Source organism: Numida meleagris, chromosome 2 (genome assembly GCF_002078875.1).
Source record: "Numida meleagris isolate 19003 breed g44 Domestic line chromosome 2, NumMel1.0, whole genome shotgun sequence".
Taxonomy (NCBI): Eukaryota; Metazoa; Chordata; class Aves; order Galliformes; family Numididae; genus Numida; species Numida meleagris.
This window is the reverse complement of record NC_034410.1, coordinates 53,747,182-53,767,770: the sequence shown is the minus strand read 5'-3', so window position 1 is coordinate 53,767,770 and position 20,589 is coordinate 53,747,182. Positions and strand designations below refer to the sequence as shown.

General features: G+C 39.2%; 1 protein-coding gene across 2 annotated transcripts in view; it reads right to left on the bottom strand.

The window, feature by feature from the left end:
• The window catches only part of TGFBR1 (transforming growth factor beta receptor 1), a 38,409-nt gene that overhangs the window by 7,168 nt on the left and 10,652 nt on the right, over nt 1-20,589 (bottom strand). For both annotated transcript variants that reach the window (XM_021388374.1, XM_021388375.1), the window contains exons 4-7: nt 14,735-14,965; nt 6,694-6,861; nt 5,555-5,711; nt 244-368 (exon numbers count right to left, since the gene is read on the bottom strand). In XM_021388374.1, the coding sequence (XP_021244049.1) occupies nt 244-368; nt 5,555-5,711; nt 6,694-6,861; nt 14,735-14,965 (681 nt within the window). The remainder of the gene's footprint in view (nt 1-243; nt 369-5,554; nt 5,712-6,693; nt 6,862-14,734; nt 14,966-20,589) is intronic.

The following is a 20,589-nucleotide window of genomic DNA, read 5'->3' as shown; positions in this document are numbered from 1 at the left end:
ATGTCAAAAGTTTTAGAGAAAAAAAACAATACAGGAAAGACTATTTCCCATATTCTTCAACTGGTACAATTCATTATTTTACACAGAGGTGGAATCAACCAGACATCATTTACAGGATTAAAAATTAGAGAGTCTGAAACATACTGCACTGTTTTTAGAGAAAATTGCTTAAGCAAGCTTCTGCTTGCAAGGTTCTGTAAATTACAAAATCCGACAGAATTATAAGTAAAGATTGCTACATACCACCGATGGAACATCGACGAGCTATTTCCCAAAATACTAATCCCATTGCATAGATGTCTGCTCGTTTGAATGACTCAAAATGTTTCATATTTATGGAGTCATCTAAAACTTCAGGTGCCATGTACCTATTTGCAATAAAAGAACACAAAACAGTTGATTTCGTAAATATCTCCTGTAGAAGAAATTCAGTGTTATTGTTCAGCTCAAAACCATTTATGTGGAAGAGGAGACAGACAGAAGTAATGCACTTTACAAAGATTAAGATGCTCAAAGCTTTCCTGCTTTTGGCATATACATTTACAAAAAAAAAAAATAAAGCATTCAAATAAACAGCTGTAAGATTTAATATAGTCTTTAAATAGAATTTATGGGGGATAGTTAGATTTGATTATTAACAGAATATATACTTCACAATTTAGAACACAGTAAAGAAAACCAAGTGCCAATTTGAAGAGCAAGGGAATGGAGAGTAGAGAGCCTGAATCACAGAATGACTTCAGTTGGAAGGGACCTCAAGGATCATGAAGTGTCAGTCCCCTGCCACAGGCGGGGAAGCAAGCCACTAGATCAAGTATTACAGCAGATTACCCAGGGCCCTATCCAACCTGGCCTTAAACACCTCCAGGGTTGGGGCATCCACAACCCCTCTGGGCAACCTGTTCTAGCGCCTCACCACTTTCGCAGTAAATAACTTCGCCCGATGTCTGATTTAAATCTCTCTTCCTTTAGTTTAAAACCATTCCCCCTATCGCTATCTACCCATGTAAAAAGTTGATTTCCCTCATGTTTATGAACTCCTTCAAATATTGGAAGGCTGCAATGAAATCTCCCTGCAGCCTTCCTTTTTACAGGCTGAACACAAGCCCAGTTCCTTCAGCCTACCCAGCCCTTGGATCATCTTTGTGCCCCTTCTCTGGACCCTCTCCAAAAGTTCGACATCTTTCCTGGGCTGGGGGCCCCAGACATGGATGCAGTACTCCAACCAGGGCACCATGAGCGCAGAATAGAGGGGGACAATCACCTCCATTGCCCTGCTTGCCATCCCTCTTCTGATGGAATCCAGGATACCATTGGCCTTCTGGACTGCAAGTACACACTGCTGGCTCATGTTCAGTTTTTTATCCACCAGGACCCCTAAGTCCTTCTCAGCAGTGCAACAGGGCTGAAAAGTCTTAAGTCTTCAGAAAAGACAGAGCCAAAAAGAATTCCCATATAAAAATACATGGGCAGCAGTTTACAGGAACACTAGTTGTTCTTTACACAGAAGAGAGAAGATAAGCAAGGTGAGAGCATCTGCTTCATTAAGGTTATCCAACCAAAGACCTTTCACTGTAAAGGAGATAAATAGAAAGCAATAAACAAAGGAGTAAGGGAGAGTAAGTAAAAGGGGAAAAGATAAACAAAAAGAGCCATAAACCTAGTAAACGCGTGGTAACAGAGACAGTAATGATGACCAAAAGCCTCCAGTCGCTAATTGATGGGCTATTAAGAAACTCCAGGCATGGCTTTAGAGAAGGCCAGTCTGGACTTTTTAATGGCTGATAAGTGTGGAAACAAGAGAAATATAAGGACTGTGGATATTCACGCTGTACTGTGGGACAACATGAAATTTATCAAGCACTGTTTAGGAGAATGGAACCCAAAAGGAACATAACTGAGGGAATACATAAAAAGACCTAACAAAGGGGCAAGGTGCATGTAAACAGTTGCCAGACAGTCTGCTTTTCTGATCAAGTCCTGTGTCTGTCTGCTCACTGCTATCTTACTAAATCTTTTTTCAAAACTATCATTCTATATAATCTCATCTGCCACCCCACATTGCACACGTGCTTTAAGGTCTACATGCCACAACCGGAAATAGGTGTGATTCGGAGCCAGCAAGTGGAATCAGACCAGGGATCAAGGTGTTGCTGGGCCTGAAGTGCTGTCAGCTAGAAAGGAGGAATGTTTCAGCAGCTGGAAAGGGAACTACACATCCTTGAAGCACACACCCAGAGGTCTTTGGAGCATACATCTGGAGTGACAGCTCTTGTGGGAGGACCAGTGTGAGTGAATTCTGGGCCAGCAACTGCAATTAAGCAGCGGGTGAAGACATCCCCGGGATTGGGTTGCCAGCAACTGGAGCAAGTTGTAGTGTTGCTGCCAGTGCCAGCAACTTGAGCAAATGAAGGTCTCAGCTTCAGACACTGGAGTGGGACCATAGATCACCGGGCTCACAGTTCCAGCTGGCAGGTACCAGCTTCTGCAGGACCGGGATGAGAAAAAGCAGAGTAAGGGGCTCTCAGTGTCAGAGACTGAAGATGGGATCGCAGGCAGCAGCCACTTATAACATCCCCCTACAGATTAAGTGTTGAACGGATGAGCTCTCAGATAAAAAAGCATTCTTAAAGAGCTCATTGGAAACAGCATCCCTGCATTGTAGTATTGACTACATCATGAAGAATCAAATATCTCCTACGATAAACTAACACGCATTTCATACATACTGGGTTTTTTTTTTTTTTGAAAAGTAAATCCAATTTGGGTTACGTGCTCTGACAACTGTGCTTAGAAGGTGATCTTCTAAGTTTTCCCTGCAACAGAAAATCTCTTATAGCCTTTCAACAGAGAAAAAGAGATCGAATATTGCTTATAGTATCTAACTGAAGGTTACCTTTATTGGTAGTACCTAGTGTTGGAAGATTAAGCAGCATGCCAGTGCAGAACTCAGAGTTAGTGACAGCAGCCTGTGGACATGCTTCTGGAAAGAATGAATTGTATTTATCTGTCAACAAAGGTTGTGGTATTGCTTTCTCAATCTGGTGTAGGTCTGGCAGATAAACCCAGTATGTAACATTTGGCAAAATCTAGTGCATTTTTCCACATCACTGCTTCATCAATCTCAAGCTGATGTACTGATGAAGCAGGCAAACAAATGACACCAAGGCTCTAGAGACCACCACAGTTACCAGGCAAAAGAAAGCAGCATGCATAGATTACTGCAATGTCAGACAATAGATCTACTTCTGGAACAGTCACAGAAGCTTATGCACAATTTTATCCAATCAACAACAGAATAGCTAAGACTTAAATATACTAGAACTCCATTTTCTTAGCACCAGAGATAGCATGTAAAACACAGGACTGGAAGTGACAAAGAAGAAAAGGCTATCAAAAAGAACAAAAAAATACGCATAGTCCAATAAGGGCTGCTGAAAAGAAAGTTCTCCTGAGCAAAGTATAGGCAATATGAATTCCTCGCGTGATAACAGCACAAGCAGAGAACAGGTGTCTGAACAAGCTTACCTTGACTGTATTTACTGAATGAAATGTAGTTGTAAATTTATATGTCACAGTCTTTTACAAGTCTTAAATGATTCTAGGCCATCTACATTGAAAACTTAAGACAAATGCAAGATTACAGTGAGCATTTCCCAAATTCAGCAAGGACTTTGCACATGTATACAGGATTATAATCTTACATTACTTAACGTACTTAGCAGTATAGTGCTCAGCTTCAGGTCCAGAGGAAAAATATTTCATCTATCTCAAGATCATATGGGGACACTGGGGACAATAATATTGAAGGAACCTGAAGGATAGGGGAAAAAAGGACAAACCAAAATACCCCAACCATGATGCTACTCTGTTAAGCATAATCTCTTGCACAAGCACTAATGGAGACTGTCTCATTTCTATAAGTCATCCTAGGGACAAGAATTTTAACAGAAAAAAAAAACCTCAGAGGCCTGTGGTAATTGAGTTGAATTCATACCCTCAAGAAAGAGCAGAAAAACAAGGAAATCCTCCCTCCTGAAAACGTGACTTCTAAGAGGAAGCTTAGCTTGCTCCCTAGACCATACGTTTTACTGTAGATAATCACTCAAAAAATATTAACTTAGTCAAGTCTCTCTAAATTTGCATACAGAGCTTCCATGCACAGAAGAGATACCAGCACTGGTACTCATCAGTTGAAGCTGTTATTGAATAGGTGAGAGCTGAGCTTTACTATGGGAAAATAAGTGAAGATGCAGAGTTACTTACCTAAGAATACATAAGAGGGAAGAAGAAGGGACCAAGCCTTTTTATGAGAATGAACAATTGTCAAAGAAGTGACTAAAGTCTAAAGTGGGCAGTGGACTTAGTCCTGCTGCTGCCCATTGCAGAAAGAGCTGCTACATCTTCAACCTTGTGAAGAAGCATGAGGAAATGATTAGTGAGGATTTTGAGGAGGAATAATGCCTAGTATTTCGTAATCTAGCAGAAATTGAGAAAGTAACTCATCTGACCACTTGTATAGTATTTTTAAATTTAGTAAAGGAGAAAGAATAGCAGAGCTTTCAAATGAAGTAATCTCAGCAACATAATTATCAGTAAAATAACTTGCACTTAAAGTTCTAAAAGTTTTGTTCACACATACACACATAGCATCACTCACTAAAGTGAAGAGGAAAAAAAATAAATCATTTTTAATTTAACAATCAGAGATCAGGCAACATCAGTACAGAATATTCTCCAAGACAGCCACAGCATATGGCTGAATTTAATACTGCATAGCCCTAGATTACAGGGTTTCCACACGTCTCAGTGACAGATTTTAGTACAAGCAGCATCACTGATCTAACACTGAAGCATGTAATCATATGCAAGTGCAATTATACAGCTCTCAGGAGTTATTTTGAGAATGAGAAAATCTGCATTTCCAAATTCAGAGGTAAACCTTTAAAAAAAAGGAGCATATTGATTCATCCATTGATAATTCTGTTTACGCAATAGATGACAAAGATAACTGCCTTTTTAAGATCTTGTATTTCTCTCAAAAATATAACTCCATGAAAGTCTATGTTCAAGACTCTGCACTTCATTCTACCATATGGGCTTCAAATCTGAAACAAATAAAACTCTGCCCCCATCAAAAAAACAAGGAAAATCAACAAGCAAAAAAAAACCACACACTTTTTACTTTCACTATCAATATCCTGTCTTGCATGCAACCAGATGGCAACAAGGCAAAAAATACAAAGAGAAAGTGAAATCTCTACAACTGTCATTTCTGAGGGCTCCTAATTTTTTTAATATATACTTGTGTCCTGCTACATTTTGCATATTTTCAAGCATTTTGTATACATGCTAGCAACAGAAGCCAATAACCAAGGTGTGCTTTAAATAAAGTCTAAATCACCAGCTTGAACAGTGTGTCACAGAACTCTACTTGACATTGTTTACATTTACTTGCTACTTAAGTTTGCAGCTACAAAAATCTTCTAAATGGAAGAAAAAGCAAAGCATTTTATTAAGACAACACCTGATACATCACACTAATAATTTTTACCTTTTTGTTCCTACTCTGTGGTTGGGAGCAATGTCAATTGTGTCTGTAGCTGAATCATGCCTAACTGCCAACCCCAGGTCTGCAATGCAGCATGTTCCATTCTTTTTTACCAATATGTTTTTTGATTTCAAATCTCTGTGGGCAATTGCTGGTTTGCCTGTAAAGAAAAACAAAAATAACACATATGTAAAAGACAATTGCTAATATTCTAAACCCAGTGCAGATTTTGTTTGAAATTATGAAATTCCTTCCAGTTCTGCTACTTTATGAGCTCATCCTCAAGGTAATCCCTGAAATCATTCACTATGGACTAGCTAGCCGACCAGAAAAGTGCACTAAATGCTCACAGTATTACCCTCGTCTCTGCTGCTCTCTGCCATACATAATACTTGCTGTCAAAATACTTCTTTCTCTTGAAATAGATCCATAATGCTACTACAAATCAAAATCAAATAGACACTGTATAGGTGTTTTGTATCAAAGATTATTACATAATCACAAGAACTGGATGTATCACAGTAGAGAAGGTTAAAAAAACCAAAACCCCAGAATGTCTCAACCGATCATCAGTTAGGAAGTTACAAAAGATATCAGTAACACTAGAAACTTTATATGTATTAACAGTAAGGAAGCTTATGACAGTTTATTTTCTTCGTAAGCTTTTGTAGGAAACCAAAATGATTTTGCTGTAGTAATACAAGAGCAGCCATTTTAGCACGTAAAGGAATGTGGCTGGTGGGTGACAGTTGAGAGAAAGGCTGTGGTAATAGAGAAAGAAGGGATAAGCATACTAGTATAAGTAATATACTTTCAGAAGTTCACCCTTTTTTTTTTTCAGTAGAGGAAGAAAAACTTCAATTTCATGCTGTTCTCAGTAGAAACGGATAGTGAGACACAATGTCTACATCAAATTAAGATCTTATTTTAGTTCAGAAATTATTATAGGCCCTAAACAGATATTTTTCAATTAACTCAGCTTCTCAAAAGATTACAAAAGTAGGCAGTTGTCCGCAAAAAAAAAAAACAGCCTGAAAGAGTTCAATGTTCTAATTAAGACAATTACAGTAGAAAGAGCTAAGTATCATTAAAAAATAGATCTAGTATTAGCTGTGTAACAGACTGAACGATTTTAAGATTACCTTGTGTGCCTACAATTTCCATGTGAAGATGAGCAAGGCCACTGGCAGTAGACAAAGCTAATTTTATCATTCCTTCCACGGTTACTGTATATCTGTTCAGGTAATCAAAGAGTGATCCATGTTCGTGATAATCTGATACCAACCACAGTTGAGTCCATGTACCATTGTCTGCAAAACAACAGTGGCATGAATACCATACACACAAAAATGCACCTATCGACTCCACTCATACACAATGCTTAGGACTTACAAACTATGTTTTGTAACCTCCGCCAGTTAGACTTCAAGTGTTTACTTCTATCCCTGTAACATTTAAATGCCTCTGTAAAGGGCTGGTTTTACCACGCAAAACATTATGAACAGCTTAGGGAATATTCATTTATTTAAACTAAAAGGCTACCTGCAGAAAGCCAGTGTTGCTATTGATCCTGCTTAGGGAACAGTACAAATACATGATGCAAAGCCAATGACACCAGTACCACTCCAGTACAGTACAAAGTTGTCCAGACTACCTATAGAAAAAAAACCTGTCTAAAAACTTCTACAAGTTTACTACATGTGCCTATAACTTAACTTGCATCATTTATTACTGTATTTTTTTATTTACCAGGCTAATTACTTGTGGGAAACTATCTACGTGACAACGGGCATGTTTACTTGGACGTGCTGGACTCTTGAGTTGTCCTTGATGCCTTGAAACAAGTAACTTGCAAGAACAGCAGAAAGCAAAGCGCTGGGAAAAGCAGAAACTTTGAAACAGCAAGAGCATACAGAGACTTGCTTAAGCCAACCAATCAAATAACGCCGTGTTGCAACACGCCTTTCACAAATGCATAAAAGTCTGATCGTTCTATCAATAAAGGAATCACTTGCCTAACCATATTGGTATTGTCTCGTGATCTCCGGCGTGCATGCTGCGACAATTACTTAGGGTAGTAAGTGTTAAAATTTCCTGCCCTCAATAATACTTCTGCACAATGATGTGCTTTTGCAAATCAACTCTTTCAAGAAAGTTTTGCATCATAACCCCTTCGGTCTCTCCCCATTCCCTATCCAGCCTCAGCCTGTGACACAATGTCTACAATTAGCAGCAGCTGCTGGATTTTTCTCCTGGAGCAGAAGCTTGCAAGCAGCAATCTGACATTTTATTTCAAGAACTAAACCAAATCCCACCACTGGTGACCTCTAAGTTGCTGGCCAAAACTGCAGTTGCCAGAAAGAACAAGGATAAAGAGAATGAAAAACACTCATCATGAGAAAACCAGTTTGCTGTATGATTTTCCACTAAACTACAAGCCAGACAGGCTGTAATACACTTGCAAATATCTCAAGACACAAAAGTGACAGGCAAGAACGAAGTTGTTCAAACTATAAAAACAATGAACACAATGTCTCGAAGTTTATCCACAGAAAGAAGACTATTTAATAAATCAAATCATGGGGAAGAAAGGCTTTTTGACCTAGGAAGCTGAATGTACATCCACAAAAGAAAAGTCCTACCACTAAGCAGGTTTTCTGATTATTTCTCTATTTGTTAATGAAAAACTCTCAAGACAGATCTAAGAAATATTTTTATAGCTACTTTTGTAACTGTATAATTAAAATTATGAAACTGTAATTTAGAACTTCTGTCCTGAATTACACAGCCATTATTCCCTAATAACAGGTGATAACACAAGCTAAATATACAAAGAACAAAATCTGAAGAACAGGAAGATTTGAATGCAGAAATTAGTTCCTATCATAAATACACTGATGACCAAACTGAAAGGTCTGCAGCTTCTTACATTTCTTTTTTCTTCCTCCAATCTCCTTAAAAACACACTTGGCTCAGAAAAGTCGGAAGTGCAATATGCCAGAACTGCAGATCAAAGTCTATATATATTTAAGCACTGTTGAGTGGGTGAGAAAACTTTAAAGACACACTTCTACTTGAGTATTTCTAGAGAGGCCAGAGTTACCATTAAAGGAAAAATTACATCAATAGTAATACATTTTTTTAAATCTTCTGAACATTTCAGAGCAGGAAAATAGAAGTCTAATTTACATTAAATCAATTCTTATACTAGAAAAAGAATTTTAGCTCACTACATTCACAGCTTACTTTCAAATAGGCTTCAAATGCAACTTCACTGAACCAGTTTTACAGAACTATTAGAGAAGGATAAGCATTTATATGCACATGAAATGCTCTTTCCAATACATATGTTCAATAAGCTTAAAAAAGCTGTAGGAGTTCAAAATGAAATAACTTAATCACAAGTCAGAACATTTTCTTACTTTTACTCTACTGCTTTACCAGTTATATCCCCACATTGACTGAAACAATGCCTAGCTATTAACACTATACACATAGTCATTGACTCATTCTGTTTCTTATGAATGGGATTTCTCACTGCCTGCTTGAGCTAGACAACAGTAAGTACAGAAGTTAGCAGAGCTATTCAAGAGCAACTTAGTTTAAGCTGTCTACTTGATCTACTGCCTTGAAACAGATTGTTCAAAGACACTAGATTGTTTATGAAGAACTGTCATTGTGTTGAGTCAAGACTGTATTGCCTATGCATAAAGTTTTTTCCTCTGAACTCTAGGTGCTCATCAGAGAACATGCTTCTAACTATAGATCCCTCTATTTTCTTTTGTACAACTCTACTACCTGCAAGGTGCAAAATCACAGAATATCCCAAGTTGGAAGGGACCCACAAGGATCACTGAATCCAACTCCTGGTTCCACACAAGATCACCCAAAATTCAAACCATGTTTCTGAGAGTGTTGTCCAAACACTCCTTGAAATCTACCAGGCTTATGTCATGATGTGGGAAGTGTGCTATAGTGCCCTTCCACCAAGGGAAGAACCTTCTCCCAAACTCCAGTGTGACCCTCTCCTGATGCACCTCTATGCCATTCCTTCAGATCCTATCACTACCATCAGAGAGAAGATATCAGCACCAGCCCCTTTGCTCCCCTCATACAGAAGCTGTAAGGCTGCCACAGGGCCTCCCCTCAGCCTCTTCTCTGGACTGAACAAAGAATTCATCCACTCCTCATAAGTTTTGCTATAGAACCTTCACCATCTAATAGCTTTACGTCCTCCTTACATTGTGATGCCCAATACTACGCAGTGCTCGAGGTGAGGCCTCAACAGTTTAGAGCAGAGCATGACAATACCTCCTCTTAAATAGCTGGCAGTGCCAGGCCTGACGCACTCCAGGATACAGTTGGCCCTTTTGGCTGTCAGGGCATGCTGCTGACGCAGATTCAACTCGCCATCAGCCAAAGCCCCCAGATCCCTCTCTGTGGGGCTGCTCTCCAACCTCTCATACCCCAGTCTGTACATTTATTCAGGGTTATCTCATCCCAGGTATGAAAATCCAGTGCTTACTCTCCTTCATCTTCACATGGTTGGTAAACACCTCACTCTCTAATTTTTCAAGATCTCTCTGCAAGGCCTCTGTACCCTCATGGGAGTCAACAGCTCCTCCAAAATCATCTGCAAGCTTACTTAGTATACCTTCAAGTTTTGTATTCAAGTCATTTATGAAAACACTGAAGAGAACTGGCTCTAAAATGGCCTCAAGTTGCGCCAGGGGAGATTCAGGCTGGATGTTAGGAAATACTACTTTTCTGAAAGAGCAGTCAGGCACTGGAATGGGCTTCCCAGGGAGGTGGTGGAGTCACCAACCTTGGAGGTGTTCAAGAAGCGTTCAGATGTTATGTTGAGAGACATGGTTTAGTGGGGTTATATTGGTGGTAGGTAGGTGGATGGTTGGACTGGATGATCTTGTACATCTTTTCCAACCTAGCTAATTCTATGATTCTAAAACAAAGCCTTGCAGAACCCCACTAAATGACTGGCCACCAGCCATTTACTGTAACCCTCTGGGCCTGACCAGTCAACTGCTCATCAATCCCACTATGTTTTTGTCTAACTGTATGTTGACTATATTGTTCAGAAGGATACTGAGAGAAACAGTTTTGAAAACTTTACTGAAATGCAAAAAGATTATAGCAGCTGGTTTTGTTTGGTCAGCCAGGCGCGTAACCTTATCATAAAAGTGATTATGTTTGTTAAACAGGATCTTACCTTCACAAACCCTTGTTGACTGGGGCCAATGACTGCACTGCCTTTCAGATGTTTTTCAGTAACTCTCAGAATATTCTCCATAATTTTGTCAGGCACTGCAGTGAGACTGACAAGCTTGTAATTACCAATTTTCTTTCTTGATTTCCTTGAAAATTGAGTCAATGTTTGTCAGCTTCTACTTAACTGGCATTTCTCCAGATTCCCAAGACCATGAAAAATAACTGAAGGGTCTCAAAAAAAAATAACATCAGCCATCTCTTTGAGAACCTGGGATGAATTAGGTCTCATAGATTTATGTGCATCCGGCTGAAGCAGCAACTTCAACACAAGGTCAGAGCTGACTGTGTTAATTATCATTAAGACAGCCACAGTGCTCTAACTCAGGGCTCCAGGGGTTCCAGATGTTCATCGATGCTCAAGACAGAGGCAAAGAAGGCATTAAACATCTGTTTTATCTGCATCCCTATTTCCAAAGCATCCATCCTCATCAAGTAATAAAACAATGTTATCTATGATTCTCCTTTTGCTGCTGACACATTTTAAAAAGCCTTTTTGGTTGTTCCTCACAGTACTGGTCAGTGTCAACTCAAATTGAGCTTTGGACACACAAATTTTCTTCCTACAGTGGCAAACAGCATCTCTGTAGTCCTCCCAGCCTTGTTCCCATTGGCTGTACATTTTCCACTTAAGCTCCAGAAGTGGATCTCTGCCCTGACTTCTGACACAGTGGAATTGTCTGTTACTGTTGTCTCGAAGAGGTGACACTTAAAAAGAGACCAGCATTGATGGACCTGAATGCCTTCAAGAACAGTTTCCAGGGGATCTTGCCAACTCATTCCCTGAACAGCCAGAAGTCTGCACTCCCCATATCAAGGGTTGAAGTTTTGGTGGTAGTTTTCCTCCTATCAAAAATAGGAAACTCAACTACTTTATGGTCACTGTGACCAAGACAGCCACCAGATACAACTTCACTCAAAAGACCCTTTCTGTTTACAAGTAACAAATCTAGGTGGGCACCTGTCCTTGTCAGCTCCCTTAGTACCTGCAGCAGGAAGTTATCATCAGTGTGCTTTAGGAATCTCCTGGACCTGTTTGTAGCTGCTGCATGGTATTCCCAGTTAACACATGGCAAGCTGAAATCATCCATAAGGACAAGGGCAGCTGATATAGAGGTATCTCTCAGTTCCTTTAAAGAATCATTCACTGATGTCATGATTGTGGCTGCATGGCCTATTGTAGGCTCTCACACTAAGAATCCACTTTATTTAGGTAAGGATGAAGGGATAAGCAGAGATTCTCAACCATGTCATTACCAGCTGCAAGCTCTCTACTGTCCTGCCCCTTCCTCACACACAGCACTGCCTCCTGCTTTCTTGCTCTCCCCTTCTGAAGAGTCAAGAACTGTGCACTGCGACACACTAGTCACAGGACTCTTCCTAGCAGATTTCATTTACTCCAATGAGATCAAAGCTCTGGGACTGAGCCAGACTTCTAGCTCCTCTTGCTTTATTCCTCATGTTGCATGCACCTCTGTAGAAACGTTTTAGATGTGATCCAGTGTGCCCAGCACCTTGTGGAGCAGACTGAAGATTATCATTAGCATGCAGCCTCTGAAATATTGGCATGCCATTCCATAGTTTATCACAGGTGAACCTGCTTTTTTTCCCCCCCCTTTCTCCCTTTGAATCTAATTTAAAGCTCCATAAATCAGCCCTGCTAACTCCAGCAGAAAAAAAAAAAAAAACTTTCTCAAACCCTCTACACAAGGTGCTTCCCTTCACGTGCCAGCAGGCCTGATGTTGTACAGGAAATCCCATAATCAAGAAACCCACAGTTCTGCTGGTGACTCCAGTCTTGATGCCATGTACTAATTAGCTTGGTCTGCCTGTTCCTTTAAATATTGTTCCCTGCTACAGGAAGAAGAGAGGAAAACACTACCTGATCCTTTAACCAATGCCCCCTAGGCCCTAATGTTCTTTTTGATTGCTCCTGGACTTCTTTTTCTGCTACTTCATTCGCCTTAATATTTAGTCTGTTTTTACCTTCTTTCCAAAGGAAAGAAATAAAAGCTTCGTTTATTACCCTTTCTGAAAGAAACTTTTCTTTTTTTTGTATTATGTTTGTGGCTTCCCAATTAGATTTTAAACAAGCTATGGTCTTACATACAAGCTTACATGAATATTATTAGATATAGACAAGTTGAAATGCAGCAGTAAGAACACTGGAGTTCAGCTTTTAGATAGAACCCACTACAGCATCTTCACCTTACTATAGTTGACAAGCTATACATTAATATTTCTTTAGTGATATAAGCAGAACAAATTGTTATAAATTTATTCTTAAGTCTTACACTGTTGACAGTGTGGTTAATTATTACTTGATGACCTTGAATATTCTGGCTGCATAGTAAACAGCATCTGCCACAAAGTTTTCAACTATATGATTCACATTATCAAGTATGAAAATGTAGTTACACTCAGTCATAATTATATTCAGTAGCACAACTTTCCATGACAAATTAACCTAATTTACCTAACACAGGCAGTGTGATCAGGAAACTCAAGCAATTTCAGAACAGTAAAAAAAACAAAATACTGCAAGAATCCAGGAATCTTCTCAGAAACCAATTTAAGAGTTTAATAAGTTCATCCATCTGCAAGAAACTTTCTGAAAACATTTTAAGATAATCAAAATAACTCAGAAACAAAAAGTTTCCTTCACAAGACTAATAAAATTTGAAATTCTAAATAAAGAATCTTTCAGATTTGTTTTTAGAACACTGATCATAGAATGTGAATTCCAAGTAATGTTCATTCTAGACAGTCTCCCTCTGAAGAATATAATTTACTACAGTTGCCTTATCAAACCTATGCAACCAAATTTCAATTAAAATTAAAACGATTTCACTAAGGTGAAAAAAGCATTTTTCACACTGTTACAAAACAAAAATCTGAACTGGTGCATGTTTGTAACCCAAACACTAAGTTTTAAAGTCTGACAGTACTGCTTGGTTTCTACTTGAATTCTGAACCCCAGACTTATGCTTCAAGTTGAGTGTTTAAAAGAAGCTATGAAAGCTACGGAATTGCTTATGTTCTCTAGTATCATGCAGTAAAATGTATCCCACTGCGCTTTAAAGCATCTTTTTTTTTTTAAACCGAAACTTTTTCCCTTCAAGTGAAACAGCTTGACTATCATATTAAGAAAAATCATCTGACTAAAGAAATGACACGTGATTTATGTAAATTAGCAAGACCGCTAAGTCAAATGCCTTCTCCAGCTAATATCAGAGCTTCAAAGGGAATAAATGACAAAAACATTTCTCAAGAGCAAGGTAATTCTGCTCATTCCTCTGCAGTATGTTGCCTAACATTCTTAGAAATAGACTTAACATGTAAGACAAGCTAACTTTTACCTAGAGAGGTACAGCTTCTAATTGAGGTGAATGAACAGAAGTTGAAGTATTTTCAGGTAAATTCACGCATTAAAGTATTAAAATAACTTCAACTTACTTATAGTATGAATACAATTACATCTATGGACAGCTGAACCCGTGGAATTCATTAGTACTGGGAACAGAAGTTACTGCCACTGCTTGTAGACTACTGCAGGTACTTAACACATTTTAAAACTGGATATCAAACAAAACAAATAAAAACAAATAAAGAAGCCACCAAAACCCCAAACTTTATGCTTAGGTTGTTCAAAACAAGGCAACACATGGACCCAGAAGCTTGTGGAAATTGCACCTCATTAGGTAGGCAATCCTTTTATTTATTCAAAAGACGTAAAGATGCTTTCCAGAAAAAAATAAAATGTAGGTTTTGATTAAACATGTCAAATTAAGAGTTCAAATAACAATTTCTTAAATTCTTAATAGCATATTTGCAAAATAGTTTTTAATTACCATTCTGAGAATACAGCAATCAACAAAATTAATTAGTAACATCTCTAACCTTTATTGTCCGCAGCTATGAATCCAAGAATGTTTTCATGCCGTAGCATAACTGTTTGATAGATTTCTGCCTCTCGAAACCATGAGCGCTCTTCTCTTGAAGAGAAGATCTTCACAGCAACTTCTTCTCCTCTCCATTTCCCTCTCCATACTTCTCCAAAGCGACCCTTACCAATACTTTCTTGGAGTACTATAGTTCTTGCAATTGTTCTTTGCACAAGTAAAGGTAAACCTAAAAAGAAGATTTAAAAATAAATTTGAACATCGAAGTAAGCACTTAGCAGAACAAGTAAATATAGTATCCATATTCCATTGAGATATTTCTCTTAAAATGCACAAACTTTAAGATTTTGACATCTTGCTGGGAACTTCTAACAAGCACGTAAGTAAGATGTTGCCTGCAATCTTAAAAGCGAACAATACAAAAACTGAAACATACTACAGTCTGCCTCTACAGTCATTCAAAGGAAGGCACAGACTTTGTTTAGGAATTTGGGGTGGGACACAGCGATGGACAACAGATAATGACACAACATGAAAAAACAATCAAATGAAATACCAAACACGAAACAATCAGGAATAAGGGTGTTTTTTTTTTTGGTTAAGGATCTGCCCATAACTCTCCTGGCAAAGCCATTCAAGAGCATGTCTGCCACTAGTCCACTTACTTGATTTCTTGCTAGACAAGACTTGACCATTTTCTAAGTTGAAGTTAAAACATGCTCATCAGCAACACTGTCAAACATTCATGCTGATGCCCAAGTACACTAGCAGCCTGTTAGTACTCTTAAACACCTCTAAAACCAGAAAACATCCTTGTAATATTTTTCCCATTTCACAGGTCACTCTTGTGCACTTCACTAGCATTATACTTGAGGAAAACGCTTACACTCATGCAGGTTTTATAGCTTCAGAACATCTGCATGCTTTCAATTCACAGCACCTCATAACATGCTGCCATAAACTTACACAGTAAACAAGCAGCACTGGTATCTCCCAAGCAGGGAGGGTTTTTAAGTCTCTTGTAACTAAAAGGCTTGTTGCAGAATTCTGCAGTGATACTACATTACAGGATGAATCCATCAGCAAGGTTATCCGCTCACAATAAGGTCTTTTGATATTGGGTCATTTCAAATATGTCAAACACCTAAATCTATTACTCCATAATCACTGTTCCAGTAAGCTGACAGAAGAACATATACATTTTCCATTTCCTTAAGCTACTGAAAATAAACCACAGCTAAAAGCCTCAATAATTACTTTCTCTCTACTTCTGAACATTCTTTGCAAGTAACAACACCAGAAGATGATCAGATCTGGTCAACAGCATTACCATGCTTTTTGGTCTTTGAGAAACACAAAACATTTCAATGTTCAGAGGAGTTCCTTGAGAGTTTCAAATATAAACGTATTTCCTGCATGATCTGTGCTGACAATGTATGTGCTTCTACGTGAAGAAAAAAGGAAAAATGCAGATACCAGAGATCTGAACATTTTATGCTATGCAATATTATTTGCAGAGAAAAAAAATATAAAAGTCAAACTTCTGTTGTAATAGCTATCCTCAGGTCAATTGTATTGTCTGCTCAAACTGCAAGTGCTTATCTATGAAGCGTAACTTGCATTCTTTAGGGACATATGTTTGAACTGCAGAAAAGGCCAGACAATGACAGGACCAAACTCATTCCTGAAAATGTGAAATTTGACTCTGCTGGCAAGAAGTTTCTTTCTTAACACTTATGTATTACAATTACAAAATCACAGAATGGCCTGGGTTGAAAAGGACCTCAAAGATCACCGAGTCTCAACCCCCCTGCCGAGTGCAGGGTTGCCAACCACTAGACCAGGCTGCCCAGAGCCACATCCAGGGACTGGGCATCCACAACCTCCTTGGGCAACCAGTTCCAGTGCGTCACCACCCTCTGAGGGAAAAACTTCCTCCTCATACCTAACCTAAATCTCCCTGTCTTAGTTTAAAACCATTCCCCCTTGTCCTATCACTATCCACCCATGCAAATAGTCATACCCCCTCCTGTTTATAAGCACCCTTCAAGTATTGGAAGGCCACAATGAGGACTCCCTGGAACTTTCTCTTCTCCAAGCTAAACAAGCCCAGTTCCCTCAACCTTTCCTCATAGGAGAGGTGCTCCAGCCCTCCGATCGTCAAATCCTTACACAAACTTGGAATACAAGCTGATTTTTTATACTTGAAAATGGTGACGTGCATAATATTTTCATTTACCATAGCTGTTTCCAAGAACTGTACATCTTCAGTTTCAGATGCACTGCTTTCCTCATGCTGTACCATTATGAATACTGCTTGTATAAGAAGAAGATAGCACGACCAAGAATATCAGCTAACCTCGAAACAGATATTAAGATTTAAATCTTCTAAAAAAAAAAAGAGGCATTTCAGTTTTACTTCACAAACCCCCAAATCACTACGTTAAGACAGTAATAGAATCATTTAGGTTGGAAAAGACCTCTAAAAAATCAAGTTCAACCATTAAACTAGCACTGCCAAGTCTACCACTACACCATGTCCCTGAAGACATCTTTTCAGTATCTCCAGGGGTGGTGACTCAACTACTTAGCAGTCTGTTCCAAAGCTTCACAACCCATTCAGTGAAAAAAAAAAGTTTCCTGATATTCAAGCTAAACCTCCTTTGGCAGGACCTGAAGCCATTTCCTCTTGTCCTGTCACTTGTTGCTTGGGAGATTTACCCTCACCTTGCTACAAACTCCTTTGAGGTACTTGTAGAAAGCAATAAGGTCTCACCTAAGTCCCCTTTTCTCTAGGCTAAATAACCTCCGTTCCTTCAGTTGCTCCTCTTAAGACTTGTTCTCTATACCCTTCACCAGCTTAGCTGCCCTTATTTTGGATGTGCTCCAGCACCTTAATGTCCTTCTGTAGTGAGAGGCCCAAAACTGAACACAATATTCCAGATGCAGCCTGGCCCCACCACGACTGAGTAGAGGACAACTCCTTCCTAGTCCTGCTGGCTGCGCTGTTTCTGATACAAGCCAGAATGCCATTGGGCTTCACAGACACCTAGGCACGCTGCTGGCATATTTTCAGCTGGTTGTCAACCATCACACCCAGGTCCTTTTCTGCAGGGCAGCTTTCCTGCCACTCCGTACCACCGCATGGGATTACCACTTAGCCTTCCTGAACCTCATACAGTTGGCCTTGGCCCATCAGTCCAGCCTATCCAAGTCCCTCTGCAGAGCCTTCCTACCCTCATGCAGATCAACACTCCTATCTAATTTGGTGTCATCTGCAAACTTACTGAGGGTGCCCTCAAACCCCTTGTCATTAAGATGCCACAGCACAACTGTACAACTATATGCTTTTTTTTTTTAAAGATTCATTTACTTCTATTTGTTGCAACTGTTCTTTTTCTACTGTTGATTGTCAGAAGGCTGGAATTCCTATTTATCTTAACTCCATAAGAATTCATCACCCCACAGCACTGCTTTTCAGCTGGGCACTTTCCTCTTTCTAGTAAACACGAAAGAGCTATGTATCACCAGGAACTTGAGCAACTACATTAACGTACACCAGACTGCCTGAAAAGCAGTTGCTGCAGAGGGCCTCAACGTTAGCCTTCATTACACTGGACACGTGTATTTCAAGCAAAGCTTCTTTTTAACAGTGCATGAAGAAAGACCATGGTCAGTCAGGTAATCAGGAAGATGAAAAAAATTCAAGCTCATGTGAAATTCAACAGTAGTTCATAACCCTTAGTATCTTATATTCAACCACAGTCATCCAATTTATCCCTGAAGCATCCACCATCATCTTCATATCCAAGTATTCTCAAGCCTTCTAAGAATTTAACAACAGATTTCTTTTTAACTTTTCACATGTTAACTGTGCTCTGAGATTAGCTTGGAGCAATGACTGTCTAGTATATGAGAAGTTAGTACCTGGTATGAATAATTCAGTCTACATTAAGGAGTCACTTCTAAAGCATAAAAGGTAGCCAACGAAATCAGCTGCTGGAAATTGCTTGTTTGATCACTGAACAATTTGTGCTCAAAGGGACCTTAAAGACCATCTAGTTTAAGTCTCCTGCCATGGGCAGGAACACCTTCCAATAGAACAAGTTGTCCAAAGCACCAAACAACCTGGCCTTGAACACTTGCAGGGATGGGGTATTCACAGCTTCTCCGGGCAACTTGTTCCAGAGCCTTGTCACACTCATAGTGAAGAATTTCTTTTGATTATCTGACCTCAACCTACCCTCTTTTACTTTAAAGCCATTACCTTGTGTCCTGACACTATGTTCCCTAGTAAGAAGTCCCTTCCCAGTTTCTCTATAGGCTTCCTTCAGGTAAGGGAAGGCTGCTCTATGGCCTCCCCAAAGCCTTCTCTTCAAGACTCAATAACACCAACTCTCTCAGGCTGTCTCCAAGTAAAGATGCTCCAGATCTCTGACCATCTTCATGGCCCTCCTCTGGACTCTATCATGTTTTTGTTCATACTCTCAAATATTTTAACAGAATGCTGAATTTACCTTGTAAGACTCTGCCCCAGAAGACCTCTCCTAGAACTCCACAAACTAGTGAAACCTCATGATTCTGTTTCCTTGTAACCAAGATGCTTTGGACACTTCTAAGCTGGAGAGTAACGGCTGTGCATTCCAGTCTATGTAACATGTCATTATTTCAGAGATTTACATCACGATCTGAAAATCACTCACAGCTCCAAAAGACTTCAAAATTCTCCCCTTAAATCCTTCTGTTGAAGTCTTAGCTTCTACTTTAATGTTCTATGAATTTCTTCCATCAGTCTTCTAATTGTTTTAGGTTTAGCATTATTACCTTTAATAACAGTTTTGTATTTATCACCACAGAAAATTCCCTTCTTATCTGAGCTCATTTTCAGAATCCTGCATACTTTAATATACTTCTTTTCAGAGAATACCATAATACAAAATTGAGGGAATCCTTTTTACTTGACTACAAGTGCTTTTGGTCCCTACGCGGGATTTTAAGAGAACTTTTGGGCCAGGAGCCTGAACACTTTCTTGGCCATGTTCTGTGCTGATTAACTACTACTTTTATGCCTACTTCCGCTAGGAGCTCTGACTTTTCCTCCTTCAGCATCTCTGTTCCCACTCCCAGTTTATTTCAGAAGTGAAAAGATTACATTTCTAAGTGTGCAGAATGAAAACCTAGACTAGAATACAATTGATGCAGGCATTTCAGGACACTGAAATTATTATTTCAGTACTGAAGCACAAAAGGATGATAATTTAGAAAGTGACAAATTTGGGGACAAAAATGATATGTCATGGCAAATACATACACTACCAACAGCACAGGCAAAAAAAGTACTTGAAACACTTCAATTCTACTCCCATCACAGAACTTAAGAACAATAGAACATTATAGAACAATAAGGCTAATACTTCAACAGCTTGAATAACAGCAGAATAACATGGATTTTACTGTGGCTCAAATTGGACTGTGTATGGAAGTTAGGAAAACATCCAGTCGTCTTATTTTACAGAGAATAAGACTTCGTCTTTCAGGCATAAAACAAATTAGTGAATAGTTTTCCTTAGTGGTAAGTCAAACTCAACCTCATTCGCTGGTTTTATTCCTCTGATACAGCCAAAGGCAATGCTCAAAAACAACAGCAGGTCAGGATGCTCTGGGACTCCAGACCAGGCATGACTGTTCTGAAAACTAAGTAATTCCCCTGGCTTGATGCATTTAACATTCCCACTATTTCCACTACCCCACTGAATTAAGTCTGAATTAACATAATCATAAGCTTGACTTTCAATCTAAAGTAGCATGGGAAAGTGGCCGTGTAGAAAGCAAGGTAAGTACTGTGATTATCTA